We start from the raw sequence: 25,493 nt of genomic DNA, 5'->3' as shown, positions 1-25,493 counted from the left end.
TTACACATTAAGGAGTTTATTGTATGTGTCTGTAGACTGCTCCTGGATACCCAAATGGATAACATTATATAATGCCTTGTTGCATACTTAAAAAATAATGATCAGGAACTTGTAATAGCACAACATTTTCCTAATTTAAGTTATCAACTGGGGAATGTTAATAATGACATCTTAACTTTGCGATGAAGAGTAAGTCGGGCTCACCTGCAGGACTTTACCCTGTGGGCTCTCCTCGAATAGCAGTGCTTGCTGGTACAGTGGGTCAAGTGTTTTCCGTGCAATCTTGGTTTTCTTTTTGGCTACGTACGCTCCATTGTTCAGCAGATAGACCTTGACGTATGGAGCTGAAGGTAGAGGCAAAGCAATAACAAAAAACATTAGTGAGGAACACAGCCACTCTCCAATATAATCACACCTCACAGCTGCTGATATCTTTATGAGAAGGAAAAGCATTGTGAGCTTCGGCTGGGTCTATTTGCTGGATTTCACTGCATGTATATCACTCATAATAATGAAGAGTGTATTTGGGATGATAGAACCGGAGAGATGAAACCCTCTTTAATGGTCACACATGCAGAGCACACAGCACACAGTGAAATGTGTTTAACCCATCCTAGTACCAGGAGTCTAGTACTAGGAGCAGCTATTGTACAGCTATTGTACAGCGCCCGGGGAGCAATGGGAGTGAGGGGGGAAGGGGAGTGTCCTTGCTCAAGGGCACCACGGCAGGGCAGGAGGTGAACTGGGACCTCTCCAAGTAGCAGTCCACACTCCATATTTTAGGTCTGGTCGGGGACTTGAACCGGCGACCCTACAGCTCACAGTCCAAGCCCCTACTGACTGAGCCACTGCCGGACAGTTAGCAGCTCTGTGGTTGGTCAGGATCTCACCAGGGAGGGACTTTGATCCTGGCTTCTGTACCAGTCCTCGGGCTCTGATAACCTCCACCTCCAGCTGACTCTTCTTCTCCATCATGCCAATCTGGATGTCACCTGGGAAACACAGAAAAAAGGTAAGATGGTGGTGTTAATAAAACAAAAGCAGACCGATGGGGGTGTGCACTTCAGAGATACATGTGCTGGAGGCTGCGCCGTGTAGTAAAAAACACAGTGACTGTAAACTCAGCCATACAAATATACGCAGTTATTAACACGGATGAGAGCAAAGTCGTGCATACTTAATACTTCATTCATTTGTATTCCATAACATTCCATGAAATTATTACTGTATTATAAAAGTTAAAGTACTATATTTTCACTTGTCATTTTACATTGAATTGTATTGTAACTAGGGCCGGGACTTTAACGCGTTAATTAAGATTAATTAATCACACAAAAATTAACGCGTTAAAAAAATTAACGCATTTTAATCGCACTTATTTTTGCACCGCGGAACGTTTCTCACTGGATGAGTTTCAGGCGTACCGATTATACTGGAGCACCAACTAACGTTCATGACTTCAGACAACAACAAACCACAGTGAACAACAGTGGGAAATGTTGTTTTAAAAAACGGACGGATGGAAGCGTCGATAAGAGCAGGGTTGTGTGCAAATTATGCAAAAAGGAATTCGCATATCACCGCAGCACATCAAGCCTCAAGTATCACCTCAATGCAAAACATATAGCAGCTAGCGTGGAAGCTAGCGTGGACGTTAGCCTCTTTTATCGCGTTCACACCAAAAAGAGCCGGTACTAAAATTAGTTCATGAGAACCTTTTTACCCCCACGAAAGTCCCTGCTAGAGAGCAGAGAGCTGCTAGAGAGCAGGGACTTTCGTACGGCTCTCTTGTGAGAAAAGAGCTATATTTCTGATTGGCTGGGCGGATTGCAAACCACGCCCCGTAAAACTCCCAAAAAGTTTTGTGAAGCCGCCATTTTATTATCCTCGCATTAGCATTATTAGCATTAGCCCAGCGCAGAAACGCAGAGAGACTAACTTATGGCAACACAAAATAAAACATGGGAGCGGTGGAGATGAGGAGGTGTCGGCGTTCTGGCGATTTACTCGGAAGGCTGCTGGGACTCCCAGCAGCTTCTACTGAAGCCAGTCCCCAACTCCGGGGACTTCCGGCCGGGGACTTTGGGCCGTGAAGTGGTTTGCGGCCTGCCAGTAAACCCAAAGCAGAAGAAGAAGAAGTGACGTCAGCGGCTTCATTTGCCTAATCCACCCCCCAGGTTCAAAGAGTTCTCATGAACTAAATTCTCATGAACCTTTGTGGGAAAAGTACTGCGGTGTGAATGCGCCTAATGGTATACTAAAATCCATGTGAAAAAAATTGCTTCTCACTGTTCTCAGGTCAAATATTTATATGTGATTAAAAATGCGATTAATTTCGATTAATTAATTACAAAGCCTCTAATTAATTAGATTAATTTTTTTAATCGAGTCCCGGCCCTAATTGTAACCTGATATAGTAGCAGAAGACGTATAGATACAACATTAAGATATAATAATAATAAGTAATACTTTACATTTTTCAAATGAGCATTACCTGCATTTCAAACACGTCTTTATTGATGTCATTCACTTGTTATGTTTTCAAAGATTTGTATTTATTTGCAACATAATTGAAAAAAAGACTCTCTGCAGAATCTGCATTCACCATTATTTATTAATGTATTAAACGTGTCACTGTTAAATAAACTAATAAATACATTCAAAAAGACATCTTCTCTTGAGCGACGTTGCTCTTCTGATGTGCCATAGTGACAGTAGAGAGGTCTGATTGGAACTGATTGATTCAAATAATTCTGTGCTCAGTACTTAACTTAGTGCTAGTGTTAAGAAATACATATTGCACCAACAGCATCATTGTATCACCATAGGACCCCCTGCATATGTTTGTATCCATTGAGCTCAAACTGGGCACCAATCACAACCCAGCTTCTCAGTCCTAATGAAATGAATCCCAAACAAACACTAAAACAATTATGGAAATGTATGATTGATAATAATACTTAATTAAAAACTCAAATGAAAATATTTCTAAAATAAAATAAGGGAAAAGAAAGATGGTGTTTTGAATCATCAGTATCTTACCTATTGCAGGTGTAGCCAGAGTTTGCCGCCCCACTAGCTGAGCCGGTCCCAGGCCGTCCAGGAAGTCACTGAACTGACTACTGGCTCCCAGGTTGACTCCAGGGAAGATCAAACTAACACAGAGACAGGATTACACATCAGGAAAGACCAGTCAGCACACTGTACACTATCAGCTCATTCTGCTGCCAGTCCTTATTTACAGCATGAAAGCATCTCTGAAACTGCCCAAGCGAGAGAATCCATCACAGAAAACACTACAGCTTTCATTTGATTCAGTCACAGTTTGTGTTTATCCTCGCCCCACTGAGTCATGTGCTCATGATATCACACTGTGTTTACTGTCACATGACACATACTGCTGGATATAAAACCTCTGAACATGCTGCCATCCAAACGTCACTGTCACATCCACTTTATTAAAGGGCTGTCACCAGTGTAACATTTTGTGTTTGAATCCAACAAAAAGGAATATACGGTATATCAACAATTTAGGCTAATTACACATTGAATAGATAAAAAAGAATAAAATGAAGTAAGAAAATGATAAGAGAAAGATGTGGAGAGTGACTGTAATTGAAACTGGGCTGCGTCCAAACTTCACACTAACATATTGTGGTTCTTCCGTTGAATTCAATAATTAGGAATATTGGAGAGTGATGTTAAGTTACAGGTAAGAAACTCTCCTGGTGAATTTTATTCAAATTCCAACAACATTTACCCCTCCCTCATCAACCTTGAAGTTGGTGGTCCTTCAAATTGAAAGTCAGAAAGTCTAAGCTCCAACCTCCAGAATTCATTCTATTAGTCAAGAAACCTCTCCTGGTGACTTTTTTACTCAATCTGACAACATGTACCCCTCCCTCAACATGTACCCCTCCTCAACATGTACCCCTCCCTCAACATGTACCCCTCCCTCAACATGTACCCCTCCCTCAACATGTACCCCTCCTCAACATGTACCCCTCCCTCAACATGTACCCCTCCCTCAACATGTACCCCTCCCTCAACATGTACCCCTCCCTCAACATGTACCCCTCCCTCAACATGTACCCCTCCCCCTCATCGACCTGGGCTGCCACACCAGCAGCACGGTGCTGCAACTGAAGCTACACTTCATCAGTCATGTGATTGATACGGTCATGTGATGCAGAGAAGATGTTTTACTGTCGCCTGAACATTCTGCTGCTAATTACATACTTCATAATTTAGTATGCAGTAAAGTGTAACTGTACATATGGATGGAGTATGCACTATGCACTACTTTAGTCTGTGAACAGGCTGTGTAGGTGGCTGATGATGATGATGATGATGATGATGAAGCAGGAAGTGTGTGGTTACTGACTTCCCCTCGGAGGTGCAGCTGTTCATGCTGCCGTTGGTGGACTCCCTGCTGGGCTGCCGGCTCATGTTCCGGGTCAGCTCTACCGCCATGCCGGTCTCTGTGCTCCTCTGGATGGGGGCTCCCTTCTCCTTCTTACTCTTCGCCTCTGAGGCAAAAAGGAGGGACAGTACATGGTATATTTATTACCCACATACGTGTGTGCATGCCTACAGCTTTGATTAAGTGAAGTCTGGAAGCCTGACACTGTTCTTCAACCTAGGTAGCGGTGATCCAAAGCAGCCATTGAGGAAGGGTCTTTGGACTCAGTGTGAAGAGGAAAGTCGATCATTACACTTACTCTATTTTATTGGGTTTTTGTATGTAAAAGTTAATAGAGATCTATCAATATACATATATATATATATATATATATATATATTACCTGTAACCCATGTTGTGGTTTAAAAACATGTTAGAGAATTGGAGCTACTTCCAGGGCAAATGTACCCTATCAAACTTTTTATCTCAATGAATTCACAAGCTAAACTAAGAGATGATAAAAATACAGTCCACAGATTCAGTTAAGAACTGCGTGATGTTGTCTTTCTGATGTCTTTCTGAAGCACGCCAAAGTTGCATCTATTTCCTGCTGAATCTGGTTAACAGTAGTAAACAGGAAATTGTTAGGCAGACAAAAACATCCCAAACAGCCGTGTGTGGCATCTTGGTCTGACTACTACCACCTTCTGACTCCATGTTTTGCCATATAGCGTGCAAAGAGACAAAGGTAGACCCCCAACATCCCTTGTTTACGCATGATGTCAATGATGCCTCCTGATCTTCTTGTAAATTCCTAAAGTTGAACTTCTTTTTCTCATCCATCTTGAACAGGAAAGCTTGAACAAAGGAAGGTTTATCTCCACTTCCTCTCTCCTGTTCCCAGCAGGCAGAGAGGGACACATATTGGTGATTGGTGCAGCAACATGTATTGAGTGTGTGATGCCCCTGTGGGTGACATCATTGAGTGTCTCTGCCTCTCACCTGCAGGTCACTAATAAGATGAATCTCTGCTTAGTGTGCTGAGCTACTTCGCCTCCTGCAGTAGCTCTAGTCTCTCTTTGCTGCGCTTTCTCAACAAACAGACCTTGGTTTGGTTGGCTTACCCTTTCCTTTGTTTGCATGTTACAACACACACACACACACACACACACACACACACACACACACACACACACACACACACTCACACACACACACACACCACACACACACACACACACACACACACACACACACACTTCACTCAAGCTAGTGTGTTTTGCAATCCAGACAAAAGGAAAACATCCCTGCAGTATCATAAACATTCACTTTTATATGTGCACTTGTATGACATTTCTTTCTTTTTTCTCATTTTCTGGTATCAAATTATTTTACCCTTGTATATGACCTTGTTTTAATATTGAGTTCATTGATTTCTAAAAGGGAACTTTTTCTATTGCAGTATATGCAATATTTCACAAGTACATTATGATATTAAGTGCAATTATCACACATTACTAACAAGATGTGTGGTGACGATTTAAAAGGTTGCCATGGTAACTCACCAGGGCCGTTGATCTGAGACGTGCTGCGGCTGCGGCGGTTCCCGACGATGGCCACCACCCTCGCGCTCAGACTGGAGCGCCTCTTCTTGCTGCCCCCGCCCACCGTGCCCAGCGCCGTGTCTGATTGGCTGCCGTCCGTGCGCTCCTGGGTGTAGATCTCTCCGCTCACACTGGAGCTCTTCAGCATCTTACGGCCCACCGAACGCAGCTGCCGACTGGAGAGAAAAATACTGAGTGACCATGTGACCTGGTGGCATGCAGAATGGATGTCTCTGTACTGTACCTTTAGCATTGAGGACAAGATGTGATACATAATGATTAATGGAACATTTCAAAGTGACTGAGGTGGAGGAATGGAATTTATTCACACAACGTGGAACAATAACAGATGAGTTTACACCTGGGACACAAAGGAGGGAAATGATGATAACAGACATGTAGCATATCCCAACACATAACTAAAACTTGTAACATAATTGTGATGTCACTTAACTCTCCAGATACATATATTTAGATCTTAAGAGACCATGCTGGTTATGGTTAAATGTTCTAACAGTCCAAAGCTGATAATCATATAATCCATAGCGTGGTGCAGGAATGAGTCGCGAACCTGGAAATGAGTAAGCACTCGTCTCAAAGTCAATGTTTTTTTAATAAGTTTTGGTTAGGTGTTTGGAATAAGGTCTGTGTTTACCACAAGCTTACTAGATTCTCGTACATTTTTCTATGACACAAAATACGTCAGTAAATACCCCACTGGTAAACATCTGGAGCTATGTGTCTTAATAATGGTAGTTGCTGACACTACTTAACTTTATTAGCCACATTTAGCTTAGCCGTGGTGACGTGAAGTCATGTGACCATCATGTAGTTCATTTATAGCCTAACATTAGCTTTTCAGTTCTAGCCTTTGTGTTTACGCCTTGACTATTAAAAGTAATGTCAATATGTGGAGATTATCCTGCTAAACAAAACGTATCATTATCATAAAAGTGTGTTGTGTCACGGTCTTCATTTCTACGGTATTTCAAAACGTCCATTTTGGCCTACAACAATACGTCATCACTGCACCACTCTATTAAAGGTCAGTCTTCTCAAACGCGCCGCTACACACTGACAGAAGCTGCTTAGAGCTCGATGCTGCCTCCTAGGGTTTCGGAGGAGGTGACGCATGTCCATCCCTTCAGAGGGGGTCAAAGTGCTGCAGGAGAGCCCAGCCATGCTGCCCCCTTCACCCAGAGCCCCTACACCCAGCGGGGCTCTAAAAGACACAGTACAGGGACCAAGAGGGTCCAGTGAGTGACTGGGGAGGGTGGTCTGAGGCCTCTCCTCTGCCCCCTGTAGGGGGGTGAGGGAAGGGCGTGCAGCAGAGGGAGGGGGAGGATCCAGGTCTGGAGGATGGAGGGGGTCCCGGCAGGAACAACACAGGATGCATGCAAGGAGGGATCTGAGACATGCAGAGGGGATCCACAAACACAGAGACACAGGCACAGTGAACATACAACAAATAATATTGAGCAAAATGAAAGTTGATATGCATTTATGTACAGTTTTGATATGCGTGTAACATATGCACACAAAAAAATGTAATCTTTTTGTGTCCGTCTGTATTTGCTTTGTTTGTTATAACTTTAAAAAATGTCTTTTGTGACTTTTTATTCTGAAAGCTCAAGTGTCCAAAAGACAAAATGTAAAGTGATAATACATTTTATGCAAAAACAATTAATTGAAAAGCTTGATATCAGAAAATAGATTTGACTTGATTTAAGCAAATAAGCTTAAAAAACAGAAGCAGCGTTCAGTGAATTACCAGAAGGGATAAGGAGCAATTTATCAAAAATAAATGCATATCAGGCAAGGGGAGAAGGTTGAAGAACATAGAACAAGAAGTGTTGGTGCAAATCCCCCCTACCCCATTCCATTCATCTCTCATCTTCTATGTGTCATTAAACTGGCATGAGACTTTACCCTGAATACAGATATTAATAGTCCACTGACCTGAAGCCAGCCATCCTTATACAGAACTGGATTTTTAATTCCTTTCCCTGTCCAAAAACTGACCCCTTGTCTGATTTATGGATGAGCCACATTACAGGCCTTCTCAAACGGACTCACCCATTTTTCTAAATGATACATCATTTCAGCTTTCTGAAATCAAACTCTTTTCTTAGGATGAGTATTATAGTTGTATTTATTGATGGCATTGTGTGCTGTGCTTTTTTAAATTGTATATTAATTCATTAAGATATTCCTCAATAGATATAAAGTTGGATGACTTACAAAATATTGTATTTTCAACAAAATAATTCAGCTGCAAAAAATTCATAAATATTTTTTTAAAACATCTATGAGAAATCTTAATCAAATTTGAATAAAATGTGTATCTTATAAAGTCTAATTTAAACATCTTAAAAAGGTATTTTTTTAATTGACCATTGTCAATGATGAAGAAAATATCTCATCTAAAACTAAAGGAAGAACCCAATGTCTCTTTCTCTCTTTCTTCGACTGCATTTCTATACAAATAGAAAGGTACATTTTAACTACATCTTTGAAAATCAGCAAATGAAAGTGCGTAATAATCCATAACTGTGAGGATCTGTGTAAAGGTAGGAGGAGATTTGTATTTGTCCCATACTTTATGTACTAGTCATTTATTTGCCAGACCTGTGTCTCACTCCCCCCACCCCCCAACTCTGGAAAGTGTGTCAGAGGCCAGGGGGTTGAGCCTGTATGGATTGTCTGTGGTGAGGCCATAAAGACTCTCCTCTTGCAGACCTCAATACATTAGCGGCTAATAAGCTGCACTCTATCACCTGGCTCACTGAGGGGGGGTTGTTTGTCCCTGTCACTGCTACTGGTCAGCTGGGAGTGTGGATGTGTGTGAGTGTGTGTGCCTATAATGTATTATGTGATTTTACTTCATATTTAAATGTTAATATAACTATTATTACTTAAATAAAATGTGTACTTTAACATGTTATCTCTACATACATATATATTTTATATTATTTTATCTTTTTATTGCACGTTCTTACTTTAACTTCCTATGTTTATTCAAATATTTGTATTCTATTTTTAGTTACTCATCTTTTATTCTATTTCATTCTAAAATGGAGCAACTGTCTAGAAAACCCCAGCAACATTCCTGCTGGATGAATGTGTTCTGATTCAGGATACTTTTTTTATAGGAAGATAATAATATTTGTTGTCTACTGTTTAACTGTTTAAATTAAGATCATTATTTATGTTTTTTTTGTTAGCAATGTTAAAAGTGTGTGTTTTTATTAGTTGTAAATTCATTTATCTAATCTCATTTTATTTAATATTTTTCTTATAAAGTCTCTTTAAAAAATCTGGGAAAAATGATTCTAATGTTTATTTTAACATGACTCGTCGCCTGTGTCAATTATATGAAGACTCACATTCAGAACTAAGTAATGCAATATAAGGGGCGTGGCAGCTTTGATTGACAGGTGTGTGCTGCTAGCCTCTTCTCCAACAATAGTTTTTCTGGGGAGTCACTGCCAAGATTGCGATGGCTGTTGCCGCCCACTTTTTTGGAAGCCTATGACCTCACATCCATCTTTTCTATAGGCTGTGATGCAGACTACAGGTTCAGGCGGACCTCTGACCTCTCTCTGGAGACTGCAAGCTAAAAGATAATAACTTCCCCCCCCCAGAGATCAATGAGGATTTGTCTATAATTGAAACCCGGGGAGTAACAGTGAGAAGATGGATGGTCTGCCATCACCAGTGAATACCCGTGTGGGCAGTATTCCTCTTTACCTGGACTCTCTGGTGTCTCCTGCTACAGTGTGTCTCCTGCGATTCAACTCGGCAGAGAAGCGTCTCCTCCCTGCCGCCCTCCTCCTCTCCTCCTCTCCATCCACCCCCCACGATATCCTCCTGTCCCTTTTCTCCTCTTCTAATGACTTGGATCTGAGTCCAGTTAGTTTGGATTTCCACCGTTCAGTGTATACGTGTGTCAGTGTGTGTGTGTGTGTGTGTGTGTGTGTGTGTGTGTGTGTGTGTGTGTGTGTGTGTGTGTGGAGAGAGGAGATAAGAGCATGCAATAGGAAGCAGAAACATGCAGCATGCAGAAATAAAACAGAAGAAGACACGCAGCGATTAGCATGCAATAGCTTTAATACTCCTGTAGCCCAAACATTTAGGCTTATTTAAAAAGGACTGTAATAAAAGCACCCTTAACATCTAAACTGAACATATGACTAATGAGGACTGACCTGAGTCGCCCCCCCGGTCGTTCTGATTGGATAGACATGTAGCTGGTGCTACTGAGGCGGGAGGCACTGCTGGCGCGGGAGAGGGCCGACGCATCGCTCATATCGCTGTCTGACGACCGGGCCGACATGTTGTCGCTGCTGCGCCTCTGCTCTGCGTACATCTACGGGGGGAGGGATGGGGATTATACTCAAATTGAGATTAGAACAATTAAATAATCATCTATAAAGTGTAGGAGGAGTAGGGGATCTGAGGACAGAGCGCAAGGTGCTGACCTCCCGTTTGGTCTTGAGGTCCGTCTCGGGGTCGTGGGAGGCTGAAGGCCGGTAGGAATGTACTTTCATCTGCAGCTGTCGGGCGCGTTCCTCTACTGCAAGGGCTGAGGCAAGGAAACACAGGGTTAGGTACATGATTGGACAAAGAAAGAGAAAGGTCGAAATCAGAAACAGCAGTGTGTCCTCAATAAGACACACTGCAGAGTATATTCAGGGTCTCGCTTCTGACACTAGGTAGGTGGAGCATGATGTGCACTCAAGTGACTTCTTGATGGATGTTACTGTAGAACAAATATAATAGGCTTCTGAGTAAGATTTGAAAATGGTTAAAAACTCAGACAGGAATGTGAACCAAATCCCACCTCTACATATAATCCCATCCATTGTTAAAAATGTCCCCAAGGGCTTGGAGTTTATCTTTAACTTTATAAATTCAATTATGATTTATATGAACAGTACATTGATAATGTTTTGTTAAATATGTGTTTGATGAAACAATTGTGATGACTTGTGCCTTGTGGTGCCAACGCATTGGGTCTTCCTCACAAGTACAGGGGAGTTATTCAGGGGAGGGAATTGAGGACAGTTCTTTGACAGCAAAATAAGTGAGATTTGAGATACCAAATTGAGGAAGCATACCGCCAAAATATAAATGCAGTTTTGTTATTTGAAGAGTAGTTGAGTAGATTTGTTGTTAAAACATTACATTTTTGACTGGGGACCTGCGGCTGCTTATTATTTTGAATTGCGTGTCCACAACTCCGCTCTATAGTGGCATTTTGGAAAGCTGGATGCCACTACACATGATGTGCCCATTTCTAAAGGACTGTGTTTGAGTCACTACAATACAATCAGTGAACATGTTATATGCTAACATGACCTTTAACAGAACGTTATTCTTCATAGATCTTCTGAAATCAAACCTTGATCCATTCAACAAACCTTGCTCTACGCTGCTGCTCTTGGCAGGGAGCTGAGGCAGCTGCCGGCCCCTGCGACCTGATGAGGGAGTCCCCGTAGGAGAGGAGGGGCTGCCGTGAGGGTGTGCTCTGACAGACGGGAACACATAGACACAAGGAGAGAGGATAGGAGAACATATTATTATTATTACTGTGATCAGCACCAGCTGAAGTGGAGCTCTAAAAAGAATCACAGTCGATAAACTGATGGTCAGAGGTCAAAGGTCATGGTAGGGAGGAGAGGGATGGCTCAGAATCATCAGTAAAGGAGGGCGGGGGAAGTGAGAGGAGTGGCACTGAGTGTGTTGGACACAGTATTGCAGCAATTCTATATATCCAACCTTAACTGTGTCATAATGTTTAGATTGATATTTGACAGTTTAGAGGAGGGAAGACATCGTTTAGAAGGACTTCATTCTAAGGTCATGCCTCTTAATCAAGTCATATTGCACCCTATAAATATAATATTAAAATATATATATGATTTGAATGTTTTTTTGTTTTGTACTTGAGTTTCAAACTAAATTATCTTTGGTATCATTTTGATGATGTTGTTAAATGTATTCTCGTTTCATGTTGCACAAACTACAAAATCCTGCTGCAAATATTTTACCTATACTTATACTTAATAAATAAAAAGAGATAGATTTTGATTGAATCTTTATCAAGTCTTAAAAAAGTTGTATAAATATAAATCTGTAAATAGTTATACATTGCATTCATTCTCCGCAAAGTTGTGGGACTTTGGGAAACTGAAGGAAGAATGGTTAACATCAATAGGTACAATTACGATTTCCCATAATCCAACATGATTGCCAATCACAAAAGATCGTTCCAAACTAAATGGGTCTGGGGAATTATGCTTCGACTTGTTTGGATTGAAAAGCGTTATTGAGTTGATTCAGGAAATCAAGAGAAAAACATCCAAAAGGCTCAAGTTACGAGTCACTGGTGTTGAAGTCCAACGGAAGTTGCAAGTTGTTGTTTTTTATTTTGTCAAATCAAGTCTAAAGTATTTCCCTTTTTTTTTTTACTAGAGTATGACAGGAGTCCAAGTCATGTGACTTATCACACACCTATAGATTTCCATGCCTACTGTACATTGGCTAACAGGGCGCTGTTGTTTTTTATAGTTAGATCTTGGAATTGTAACATCCTTTAGCTTGTTGAGTTATGACGTTCCCATGTGTGCATGCTGCATACAGTATGTCATCACACTCATGATGTGCCATTTAAAGATGGGACAGCACAGGGGGGGGGGGGGGGAGCTGGAGCATGCACCTGTCTAGCCGCGGGGAGTTTGGGCAGGACCCAGACAAGACTGTCTGACCAAAGGGCCTCAGAGGGCCCCCTCTCCCCCTACTGCCCCTCAGGATAGAGGTGGGTTGGATACGACTGCCATCAGCAAATAAAAAGAAATGAAAATATAACACTTGATAAATACAGCAAGATGAAATCATATGAAAATAAAACAACATGTATTCAGCATTTTGGGGCTCTGTGTGTTAGAACTGTCTAGAAGTCCCGATGAAAAGAGAGTGCAGCACACCAGGAGTCAAAGACTGTGGCATGCACTGCTTCCATGCTGCACAGCAAACAGTATTATCCAATGATATGGCATGAGATAAAGCAGCGGCCTCAGAAAATATCTAATAAAAGGAGGACCTTTGTTCAATCTGTGTGTATACTGTAGACAGTAACAGGTGTAGGATGGGTTTACGGGAAGACCAAAAAGTTAACCATTTCAGTTTTAAAATTGACTGAATAAAATGTGAAGGGAATGGAACCCTGAGGTGCTCCTGACTTAATAACAATAGAAGTTGAACATGTCTGAGTTACTTTGTGAACTCCATAAGAAATCAATGGTGCCACTGTATCAGGAAAGGATGAATCTCAATTTCAATAATCCTGATTGGACATTGACCTGAACTGTTGAATACAGATATATATTCTAATTGGTCTTTGAGGGTTAACAATTTTTTTTTATATAGGGTGTATTCTTGGGTGTAAAATGGCATTTGCTATAATTCCGCAGATATACAAACTTGTGAATGTCCATTACAATGTGGAAAGCTAATAACCCCATAAAGCTTTACAGGGGCTGTTGCAAATATATATTTTGTTCCTAAGGCCTATAAAGTGGTGCAGGAATTAGTCCCAATACATTACATTGCATTTAGCTGACGCTTTTATCCAAAGCGACTTACAATAAGTGCGTTCGACCAACAAAATACAACTTGAAGAAAACAGAATCATATAAGTACATCAGGTTTCATAGAGCAAAAACATTTCAAGTGCTACTCAACTGGCTGTAGGCAAGCCAGTCCTTTATTAGTATATAAGTGCTTTGTTAGTAGTTCTATTGCTCGAAGTGGAGTTGAAAGAGATGAGTTTTCAGTCTGCGCCGGAAGGTGTGTAAGCTATCTGCTGTCCTGATGTCAATGGGGAGCTCATTCCACCATCTTGGAGCCAGGACAGCAAACCCACGTGTTTTTGCTGATGGGAACTTGGGTCCCCCTCGCAGCGAGGGTGCAGCGAGCCGTTTGACTGATGCAGAGCGGAGTGCATGTGCTGGGGTGTACGGTTTAACCATGTCCTGGATGTAGGAAGGGCCAGATCCATTCGCAGCATGGTAAGCAAGTACCATTGTCTTGAAGTGGATTCTAGCCGTTATCGGAAGCCAGTGAAGGGAGCGGAGGAGCGGCGTGGTGTGGGAGAATTTAGGAAGGTTGAAGACCAGGCGAGCCTCTGCATTCTGGATGAGCTGCAGAGGTCGGATGGCACATGCAGGTAGACCAGCCAGGAGGGAGTTACAGTAGTCTAGGCGTGAGATGACGAGAGCCTGGACCAGAACCTGCGTCGCTTTCTGGGTCAGCTGGGGACAATACCCTCGAAATAAGTCAGCATTTTTGCACTTCCAGTTCCCTTGTTTCAAGGTCAACTATTGTAAATGCGTTTTTGGTTAGAGGCCTGAAATAAGGTCTGTAGTTAACACAGACACAGTTTTACGTTTTGTTCTACGACAAACTAACATGAGTAAACACCGCACGCTTCTATGTGTCTTAAAAACGGTGGTTGCAAGCGTCTAAATTAGATAGTTAATTCATCACGCCGAACATGTGCCACCTTTAGCTTAGCAGTGGGGATGTGAAGCCATGCATCTATGATGTTTTAGTTTTTACTCCTGATGATTATATTTACGTTTCAAGTCAATCATAAAAGTGCTGTTAATATGTGGAGATTATCCTGCTAAAATCCAATGAAACAATCCCATTTTATCAAGAGAAACCTTGCGTTGCATACTTCCGGAGCAGCCTACAAAAATATGTCAACACTGCACCACTCTATTATTTCAAAAGGAAATCTCATAGGACAGAAAGCCTGTTTGTCAGACAGGTTGCGAGAAAACAACGTATATTGTTCCGATGGCCCGCCCTACTCTGCCTCTGATTGGCTTACAATATTATTCTTACGCAGTCACTCCTCATGCCAAAGAACAACCAATCCAACCAACAAAGGTAACCAGGAATAGCAAGTACGTTGAGACGGTTGAGACATGCCGTTAGCATAGTAGCAATATGTATTTTTTGGGCGATGGGATTTGGAAGAACATATCTGTTTGTTTTTGGGTTGACATGTTTGTGGACAGATTGGCTTTCGTCCAATTGGGAAATGTTTTGACCATTGGTGTATCACATAATCGACAGACCATGCACAGCTATGCTAGCTGTTTCTAATCACCACATTAAGCTAAGCTAACAAAATAGCTGGTTGTGGCTTAATGGAGTGTATATAGGTTCATATCAACCATATTAACCACACATCACAACATTCAAGCCCCTACAACCTACTAAGTGTCAGTAGGGTTAGTAGTGAGAAAAGCTTAGAAACTGAGAGGATGGATGACCGAATGAATGAATGATCTTACCTGTCCCCTTCCAGACTTTTTTTGCTGCCCCTTTGACAGTTTTGACCTGATGAGTTGTTACATTGCCTGTTGGGCAAACAGCAATGCATAGAGACAGAAAGAGAGGAAGAAAGAAAACAATATGGAGAATGATGACCAACATAATGGCAAAACTGAATATTGACTGATGTGTTGGATATAATGTAAAAGGCTTAAGCTGAGGTTTGGTTTTTGTGCTTAGAGAAAGCAATTTAGCTGGAAATTGCACATTCCGTGAATTGTTTCTGGCCAGCAACAGTGTTACAGTAAAGAAAGCACTTTCAAGCCAGAGAAGTGTGGGAGAAAGCGCTCAGCAGGTGTGGCAGAATAAAAGAGGGATTACACAGCTTTGGATCACACATATTTACAGAGGAAGGCAACAACATAAGATCTGGGCAACACAATTAATTCAGAATGTGCTGTAGGCTTTAGGATAGAGCAGGCAAGCAGAGCTGTAGCGAAGTGATTTGGGGAGAGCAGGCCTGGTATACCTGTTCTCCTCAGGGTTCACATGTTCTACTAAGATCCTGGGGCTTGGGGGAATCTTGCAGGGCAAAGAGTTGGAGCACCTAGAGGGGCGGGAGGTAAGGAGGGGGAGCATCCCGAGGTAGGAACACCAGGAGAGATTGTTAGTAAGTAAAGGCACAGTCAAGGCTTTGAAACTGTCAATTTTTCTTTCAATCTTTTGGCATAATGTCAGGAAACAGAATTGGCTTGACTTGGCTCATCGTACATTTCAAATAATGCATCTTTTTATTGTATGCAATGTTTGGACTTATTGGCAAATACATTGAATTGTTTCTTGCTGGGAGTCGCATGAAATAATCAACACCTACTTTAGAATAGACATTGAGAGGGAAAGAGACCTGGTGCTTTCTGTAGGTAACAAAATCCATCTATCAGCATTCCTGAAGAGATGGTTCAGATTGTTGGAGAAAGCGTAGGTATATAACATCCAATAAATGGTGGCCAGCGCGTCGTTACACATATAATCAATGTTTGTGTAAGTGTACACTATATTTAGATTATCTTTAACGTTTTACCAAACTTTTCTGACAAGGAACTATTTATCCATCTTTTTAAAATAAATAAAACAGTAATTTTACCTCCCAGAACATGGGGGTAGCTGGACTACGTTTGCCTTGATTGGTTAGTTTGTTTGTGTAATTGTGACATAAAAGTGTATTTGAACTAACCCTTTAAAAAACCAAAGTCATTCGATAACACAAATTAACCAATCATGGCAGCGGTAGACCACAAACTCCCATGTTCTGGAAGGTAACATTACTGGTTTAGACAAAGGAGTCTGGTGGCCTTGAAAAGATCATAGTTGGGCAATCTGACAGCAAGGTAAAGCGGCAACAATATTCTAAATAAAGCACAATTCACTGAGCTCCTGAAGTTATATTATTATGCTTCAGACTTGAGGGGCCCCACCGCCATTTTCAGTAGTTTATACATTGACTATGGATAAGTAGCTCATACAACTGTGTTCAGAAATATTCCTTTAAGCTTACAAATGTTGTATTTAGTAGAGCCAAAAACATTGTTAAGGACAGTTCACACCCCGGCTTTCACCTGTGCAACCCGCTGCCCTCCGGCACGCGCTACAGGTGTATCAAATCCAAAACCAACAGACTCAAAGACAGTTTTTCCCCAAGAGCCATCATTGCTCTTAACACCTGAAAGTCATACCTCTTAATCATCCAGCATGTGAAATAAATGTGACTCTATATACATATATATCATTATTATTATTATAAATACATACCTACTATTATTATTTATTACATTATAGATTTTATTTGCATACCCCTGGAAATAATTACTGCACTTTATTCCTTATTCCTAAGTATGTATGCTGCATGTATTTGTTGTCTTATATTGTGATGTTTTTTGTTTTGATGGCACCTTTTGAAAGGGAGAAGCATTCATTATCTCATTGTTCATGTATAATGGCATTAAACGATTCTATTCTATTTCATTTGTCTAGTCCATACGAAAAACCCAAAACAACAATGTGTGGGTTGTTGTTACCTTTAAAAGCAGCCAGGCTTGCTGTTTCCCTCCGTTGCTTCTTTGTGCTAAGTTAAGTTAGCGGTTAGCTGCAGCTTATTTACAGACAGAAGAGTGGTATCGTTCTTCTCATGTATCTCTACACAAATGTGTCATTATTTAAAGATATGTTCAGAACACTATTAAATCGTGTTATAAATCAAATTCAACCAGCAGGTAGGTGTTTCTCTATGTAAGTGTACTATGGCAGATTCCTTCATGTATGACAGGGACACATGACATGAACTGGGGGGAAGACATGCAGCATCCTAAACTCAAAATGTCAGATGATTCATGCAGTCCAAAAAAAACTGATTTGAAAGCTGTCACTGAACACAAAGTCTAAGATCATAGTTTCTGTGACATCAGAATCTTGCAAGTTAATTCCACTCGATTTATTCAAAAAGTATGTTCATCTTCTGTTTTATACCTGTCTCTGTCAGGGGAGTGAAAGTTGTTGTCTGGTCTCAGACATGTGGTGCTGGAACTCCTCACTCTGTCCAACTGCGGCTGCAGGTCGCTGCGCCGCCACAACATGGCAGCAGAGAGGAGAGAGAGAATAGAGATGGAGACAAGATGTACAAGGACGGAGGCCGGGAGCAGCAGAGGTGTCGGGAGAAGAGACAGTGAATAATGTGAAAAAAGGATGATGAGTGGGAGGTAGATAAAAGAAAATGCGGAGAAAGTGCCAAAATGTGGGTGAAGAGGCGGAAAGGAGATGCAGGGGGGGGCAGAGAGAAGATGGAAGGCCATCAGACATGTAACGGCTGATGCTGTATCTCCATTTATCATAGCCAGTCATTCCTCGCGGCCAAACACTGTGAGACCACTTAGATGGAAGGTTGGTGAGTTGCCATGGGAACCAGGTCTATGTGGGAGAAGGGATTGCTTGTAAGTGGGGGGGGCGTTTACATAACAGCTGTACGTTTGTCACGTCATGCTGCACTTTCAACAGATGGTTGTTCATCGCATGACACTGCATGATGTTTTCAGCCTCACACGGATGGCAGCAAGGGCTTAGGAGTTTTGTTTAAAGCTCTGCCAGGACATGCTTAAGCCTCTGCTTTGCGTTGAAAAAGGGGGAGAAAGGAAAAGGTTGGGAGGTGCGTGAGGTGGGCGTGTTCTTACCTAACCGTGACCTCATCAGTGAACCTGAGCACACGGTGTGTAAGAATGCTACGAGGCATGGTGCTGCCCAATTCCTGTCTGTGGGGGGGCTTTAGGCATGCTGGGAGAGTGGAGCTGTAGAGGGGTCACGCCCCATGAGAGGAGGGCAAAGACCCGCATGCAAAAGGAAAAGAAAAAGGACACATGCAAGTTACAGAAATTAGCAGAAAAGACAAAAAGAAAAGAGCAAAGGGGGGAAAAGGCGTGAAAGTATGCAATCTTCTTTCAAATGATAAGAGGAGACAGATAATTCACAGTATGGTACGACATCTAATATGGTTTCATATCAAATCAGTTTCAAATGAAAGTTCTTGCTAGGTGAAAAGGGTGTATTATCAAAACATGCAGGCCTTAGATTAGAAACACGCCTGCTTTCATGTGTCAATTGACATGTGTTTCATTCATTCATTCTCTCTTTTGAATTATTAAAACATTATTAAAACATTTGTATAAATATATATAACATTTTATTTATTTATTGTCCATCCATCCATCTTCTCCCGCTTATCCGTGGTCGGGTCGCGGGGGTATTTATTTATTGTAACCTATGTATTTTTTTCCTTTACATTTTTGCAATGTCTTGGCTGTAAAAATGAAATGCCAGTTAAAATACTTGTCAAAAAATAAATGGATGCTGGTGATCCCCAGAACCAACACACACAGCAAATGACAACAGGAAGTGCATCCCCCTGTCTGTGACCTCACAGTGAGGAATTCATTATGTAAGTGTAGCCACGGTTCCTCCTGCCCTCCCTGTGGATTGACCCCATACACATATATGGGGAGATTACATGTAATGCTGATTATATAAAACACAATCTACAGATAAAGCCGGCTAGGCGGCACGTGGCGAGGAAACCTAGCTAAGTAGATCTAATATGTATAGGAGTGCCATGCAAAGGATTAGAGCAGACAAGGGGTAAAAGGTAATTGCTCAAACAGCAGGTCTGCCTGTGGTTATAAGACCTGAAATAAGAGTATGCTACATATCACTATGTACTCAAATGCCAGGACTCCAGTAACTTCATTAACATAAAACAACAAGGGGGAACAAAGAGAGAGAAACTGGGTTTTTCTATGTTGAAATTGTTGCAACAGTGGCAGAGATGTGATGCATTTCCACTGCATGGTACAGCACAGCTTTACTAAACTAAACTCACACTTTTCGCTTTCCATTACCAACAATGGTTGATAGTCCCTCGTACTACAGTGGGAGAGGTGCCAAGCTAGCCGAGCCCTCTAGAACTCTGATTGGTCTGAGAGGTCAGGTGCGAGACACAAGGACAGTCTGCACAAACCTGCCACCAAGTCACATTTTATAAAATGGTAGCCTGCTAAACTAGCTGTATGCATCGCTGTACTTTAAAGGGGTTCAGGAATGAGTCCTAAAAACTAAATGATTTAGCATTTTTGAAAGCTTTTGTGGTTTAATGCCTGAAATAACATCTGGGATTTAGACTATGGATTGTCACATTTTGTTCCACCACATAAAACATGTGAGTAAATACCCACTGCTGGATTCCCACAGCGTTCTGTGTGTCTTAGAAACAGCGGTTGCAAACAAGTGACTAAATGAGATTACTAAACATCATCACACCAAACACGAATGTGCCTCTAGTTACAGGTGATGACTTGAAGATGTTATTTTTTTGTTAGCTTCGAACTTCTGGTGATTGCATTTATCCTTTAAAAATAAACATATGGGAGATCATTCTGTTAAACACATGTTAGTATTATAAACGTGTGTCTACAATATCCAAAGGAAAAATCCCATTGCTTTTTGTCGAAGGAGCCCTAGCGACACTAACTTGCAGGTCAGCCTACAAGAGTATGTCATCACTGCACCACGTTATAGCCTGACTCGTAACCAACTGCAGCAGAAATGCAGTGATCAGTTCTGAATAATTGAGTTGTGTTAAAGGTTGGATGAAATTGCAGATCGAGATTCAGCTCATAATAAAAAAAGAAACTATTCTCAAAATGATGCCCTTGTTGATTAGCATGCATGTGTGATCATCCAAGCTTGTGAAGCCAACACTTTATTGGCACTTAATTCAATTCAAGAAACTTCTGATATGTTTGAGAGGTGGTGAGGTGTGATGGGGTACAATGTGATCACACCACTATTGAAAGGATTGAATAATACAGAGGGAAAAGCAACACAGCATTTACCACTCTGGACCAAAGCAAGCACAAGCAGCACAGCATTCTGGGAGACACACGGCCATTTATTGCAGAGGGAGAACACTGCTGCAACTAAATGACCCACCAACTCCACAGATGGAAAAGCTGGACAGGCACAGAGAAGGGAACGCAACACTGCCTTTCACGCTGAACGCTTACCTGTAAATGTCTTTATGGATACCGTTTACTAACAGGGGCATTTTGGGGGGTAGTGTGTTGCTGTATCTACATACGCCCCTGGTTGTACGATGGGGAGATCATGCATCGTAAAGCAAGACAAGGAAACAAAAATAGTGGAAGAAATACACAACTCCTGTGAGTATACACATCAAAATGCAAACAAATGAATAAATGAAATTAATCAAAAGAGCTTTGCCTTTCTTTAAGGTCAGCCACTGAGCAGGTGTGTAATCCCCTCACACAGTGATCATTGTGGTGTGTGTGTGTGTGTGTGTGTGTGTGCGTGCGTGTGTGTGTGTGTGTGTGTGTGTGTGTGTGTGTGTGTGAGACACAGTTGTGGTCAATAGTCAATCATGACTTTATGATACGTTGGGTTCATGCATTTGCAAAAAAGCAGACAGTGTCTACAGTCCATTAAACCAACACATGAATCAACATTAAGAGTGTTAACATGGAGGTGTTAAAGTATAGTGAGGATGATGAAGATGATGACATGGCATATTCTATCAAAAATAATCTGCAGGGTGTTTCTTGTCTTTTTCTTTCTTTCTTTTGTTACCTGTTTGTGTGCAGGCACTCGGCACTCCCGCCCCGGATAGACCTGTGCATCTCCAGGACCTCACTGTCATTGCCATGACGATGGGTGAACATATGAGAAACAACCCAGAGGAAACACAACAGAAAAGGATGGCAACTCAGACAGGTAAAGTGAATTTATGAATGAGAGAAACCAGGAAATCATAACTCTGAGATTTCAATCAAGTCTGCATTCATATTCCAATGACTAGTTTCACACGGTTAGTAGGGTTAGTAGGAACTGGTTGGGCCACATCACATTACACACATTGATTGACCTTTGACCTTTATGGAAAATACAAACTATTCAAAAAGTCATGGCACAAGTGCATTTTGGAACTTTATTTCTGCACATTGCAGAAGAGTGGCCGGTTGCACAAAAGTCTTCTTTAAGTGTCCTCCTCAAGTAAGGCATTGAATAGCCTTATTTCTCCTGAACTGAGGGATTTACTTATGTGTGTAAAGAACCTGATCAAAGATCCTGTATCTATTGTTTTTCCAACCCAGTTCAGATTTAAACATGGCCACTTCTTGCATGACGAAAGCATTGAGGCAGCGTCAGAGAGCCTCAGTCGATGTACCTTGTTACTGTCAAACACGGCCAGAGTATTTTTACGTTTTTAACGTTGACTGCAAAGGGAGTTGCCTTCGGTATAAAACCAGGATGAGGAGGAAAAGTACTTGGGTGATCATTTTAAGCAAAGGAAAAAGGACCAAACTCAAGCGAGTTTTGTACAACCAAGTCTGCGTTCCAATACCCATGTTACCATAATATTTTAATATGCCAGAAAAATATTTAGTATGTGTATAAGAAGTAAAAATTCAGTATGACAAAAAAATACCAGGATGTTCTACTGGCTAATCTGGACCACGGTTCTTTGTGCAGGGCCTATATGAGTATATATGAGAGGTGCAATGGTATAAATAAGTAAAATGTCCAAATTCGGTGCATACTGCATTGCAGCAGCAGAACATATTGTATTGTAAAGAAAACTTCTCTTTGACTTCTATGATATTTAGTTAGACCGCACACAATGATCCAATGTGATCCAATCATGTTACACTAGTTGTAGTAAACTATAACACAGGAGCAATCATCCCCACAGACCCCAGTAGCAGGTTACCTGTCCTCAGAGTACTCGTAGTCCGAGTCCCCGGAGCGCTGGTGCTCTAAGTGGGAGTCATGGTAGCGGGAGGGGGAGTGGGAGTGGGGGCGGTTCTGGTGGATCTCATCCAGACTCCTGAAGGAAACAAAAATATTATATACAATATACTGAGTTTTTCATGGTATGGATCTTATTTTGTGATTTGTAACAAACCTGAAGCTAAATCATAAGTAAGAGCATTATGTTCTTACTTATGATTTAGCTGACTCAAAATGAATGTATGCTAAACTATTAAATGATGGGAAATACAGATAGCCCGATGTTCTTCCCTTGACTCTGGTCAAAACTATATATAATGAGCCGAACTAGAATTTGAAAATAAGAACAAAATCTGTGAATTATATAAATCACAATGACAACAAAATGTGTTAAAAGCACACAATCTTATTTTTTGGTTGACCCGGCTTTGTGTGGTATTCTGTAAGGTATGTATATCAAGAGATATAACAGAATATAATCATGATAAACCCATTTCCTCAATATGCTTCACCACTGACAATTCAAATGCAGACACATGTGTGACATGTGTGATGAAGACAAAGAAAGTCCTGCTTCTGTGCCTTTATGTGAATAAAAGATAAAGATGTAACCCAACTCAAATGTTTTTTCTGTATTTTTGTATAATAGCCGTGCTGGTTTGAACATATTTGGCTGCTTCTAGCGGGCATAAGAGTTAACAACATTGCCATCAATATGTGCCAAAGCCATAAACACAGATGTGTTTTACTTGGTAGTGATCAGGCTATACAGTTGGATGATTAAAAGCCTTAATAAATGCATGTTAACAAGCCGCATCAGTTCTGTGTCAGGGGGCATAACAACTCACACTGACTGAGACTGTTGTAGACCACACAATAACCCCTGAAAAAAGCTAAAATGTCAAGTACTTGGACATGTAATCAATATGGATATGTGAAGCTCTACAGGGATATTCCCTTTGCCAACATCATAACAACTCAGAATCTACAAGAAGGGTCTAGTTTTAGAACTCCAGGATAAGGCCTTTGTTGTCCCAAGCTTGGAGATGGAACTAACATCGCCAGAGAGGATCCTCAGGATACCATTGCAAGGTAAACTATACAACCCTAATATTTCAATGTGATTGTAGCTTATAACTTTAGCGTAATGTAAAGTGAAGCAGTAAATAACTTGTACTACCTATGAGTTTGCTTACTAAGGTAAGCTAGCAATGCTAATGTTGTTAGCACACTAACATTAGCTCTTTAGCTTTATTTTCTTTGTTTTGGTGCGCGTCTTTTTTGTTGTGTGATTTGTTGTGTGAATGGTAGTTTGCAAAGATATTATAACTTTATATACTATATAACTATTATAACTTTATAAATTAAAGATATATATCAAATAATAAAATCCTACTCGACTTTGGTTTTATTCGTTGAGGTTATGTGGTATAGACATATGGATATGTGTTACTATATTTATATATATATGCCCTTTAGTCAATTCTTTTAATTATCAAGCACAAAAAAAACAATTAAGTAAATGCTAGGGCCGTCAACGCGTCAGCAAATTAATCAAATTGCCACGTGTATTTGTTTTATCTCCTCACAAAAAGTAAATACTAGCATTGTAAACATAATGTTTAATAAGGATTAATCACAGGTTATTATTGTGATTAATGTCTAAATAGATTGACACCACTAATAAATACACTGCACACTATACTATAGAGTCAATTATTCTAAAAGAAGCATGATAAACACATGCCATTTTCAGGCCAAGTCTGGAGCTCTGCAGTGAAACACTATTCAATTATTGACAACACATGACTAACCCTACTGACTACCCTTCAGATACTGGATAGTGCTGATGAACACTGTCCCCACAGACACCCCTCTGACAGTTCCCCAGCTCTCTGGCAGGTGCACTGACCTTTGCATTGGCACGTGTGCAGGGCGGGAGCGGGCCCTGCAGGAGTCCTCCCTGTGGGGGGACACGGAGCGGGAGCGGTGCTGCACGGCCCGCTGCTGCTCCGGCACCGCTAGTGTACTGCCCCGCTCTCTCTCCCTGGAGTTACGCTCTGCACCTACACACACACACACACACACACACACACACACACACACACACACACACACACACACACACACACAGTCGTACAGTGTTGATTCATAGATACACACATAGAAACAGAAACACACACACATACAGACATTAGTTGCGTGTCCTCTGATTAGGATGGACCAGCAGTGTGACTACGGCGAGAGATGCCATTATCTTACAGACTGTAAACATCACATCAGGATGTTCTACAGGCAACAGGTTAGCAGGTCATGTGAGCTAGCCTGAGTAGCTGACTGTTTCTGCAGTGACTCTGTCAGACCTGAGATCAGCGGGTGAAAGTGGAAAGGTGTCTTTTGTTTTCTGCAAAGATAAAGTTAAAAGCACATCCTAATGTTTGGAACCCTCCCGATTGATTGATCACCATAAAAACCAGCAACATTGACAGAAATGTTGTGTCTTTTTGATAAAGAAAGATAAGGTACAAGCCTGTGTACATAAAAACTATTGGTAACAATTTGGTAAACAACTTCTGTTCTCTTTAAAAAAGCACAATATGCAGTTTAAATTAGCTCCAATTTGGAACATAACATTAACCAGATTTATAATATTATTATGTCAATATATTTCTGTGTTAATGTACATTAAATATGTATCATAGACTTCTGGGCTACATCATTGCATCTCTTTTGGGCTTTATCCCTGTACAATGCATATCCTTTTTTCTTTTCTTTTTTTACATTTCCACATAAAG

General features: G+C 41.1%; 1 protein-coding gene across 14 annotated transcripts in view; it reads right to left on the bottom strand.

The window, feature by feature from the left end:
* The window catches only part of rims1b (regulating synaptic membrane exocytosis 1b), a 60,165-nt gene that overhangs the window by 2,748 nt on the left and 31,924 nt on the right, over positions 1 to 25,493 (bottom strand). For 2 of the 14 annotated variants that reach the window (XM_034225682.1, XM_034225683.1), the window contains exons 15-30: positions 24,611 to 24,764; positions 22,679 to 22,795; positions 21,538 to 21,600; positions 20,958 to 21,035; positions 17,878 to 17,967; positions 15,884 to 15,961; positions 15,375 to 15,440; positions 12,728 to 12,841; positions 11,430 to 11,536; positions 10,488 to 10,591; positions 10,215 to 10,375; positions 5,968 to 6,182; positions 4,385 to 4,529; positions 3,043 to 3,155; positions 891 to 992; positions 205 to 344 (exon numbers count right to left, since the gene is read on the bottom strand). In XM_034225682.1, the coding sequence (XP_034081573.1) occupies positions 205 to 344; positions 891 to 992; positions 3,043 to 3,155; positions 4,385 to 4,529; positions 5,968 to 6,182; positions 10,215 to 10,375; positions 10,488 to 10,591; positions 11,430 to 11,536; positions 12,728 to 12,841; positions 15,375 to 15,440; positions 15,884 to 15,961; positions 17,878 to 17,967; positions 20,958 to 21,035; positions 21,538 to 21,600; positions 22,679 to 22,795; positions 24,611 to 24,764 (1,847 nt within the window). The remainder of the gene's footprint in view (positions 1 to 204; positions 345 to 890; positions 993 to 3,042; positions 3,156 to 4,384; positions 4,530 to 5,967; positions 6,183 to 10,214; positions 10,376 to 10,487; positions 10,592 to 11,429; positions 11,537 to 12,727; positions 12,842 to 15,374; positions 15,441 to 15,883; positions 15,962 to 17,877; positions 17,968 to 20,957; positions 21,036 to 21,537; positions 21,601 to 22,678; positions 22,796 to 24,610; positions 24,765 to 25,493) is intronic. The other 12 variants (XM_034225684.1, XM_034225685.1, XM_034225686.1 and 9 more) reach the window with 12 other exon arrangements.

Source organism: Gymnodraco acuticeps, unplaced genomic scaffold, assembly GCF_902827175.1.
Source record: "Gymnodraco acuticeps unplaced genomic scaffold, fGymAcu1.1, whole genome shotgun sequence".
Lineage (NCBI taxonomy): Eukaryota > Metazoa > Chordata > Actinopteri > Perciformes > Bathydraconidae > Gymnodraco > Gymnodraco acuticeps.
The sequence above is the reverse complement of the archived record's forward strand: the minus strand, read 5'-3'. Positions and strand labels throughout refer to the sequence as shown.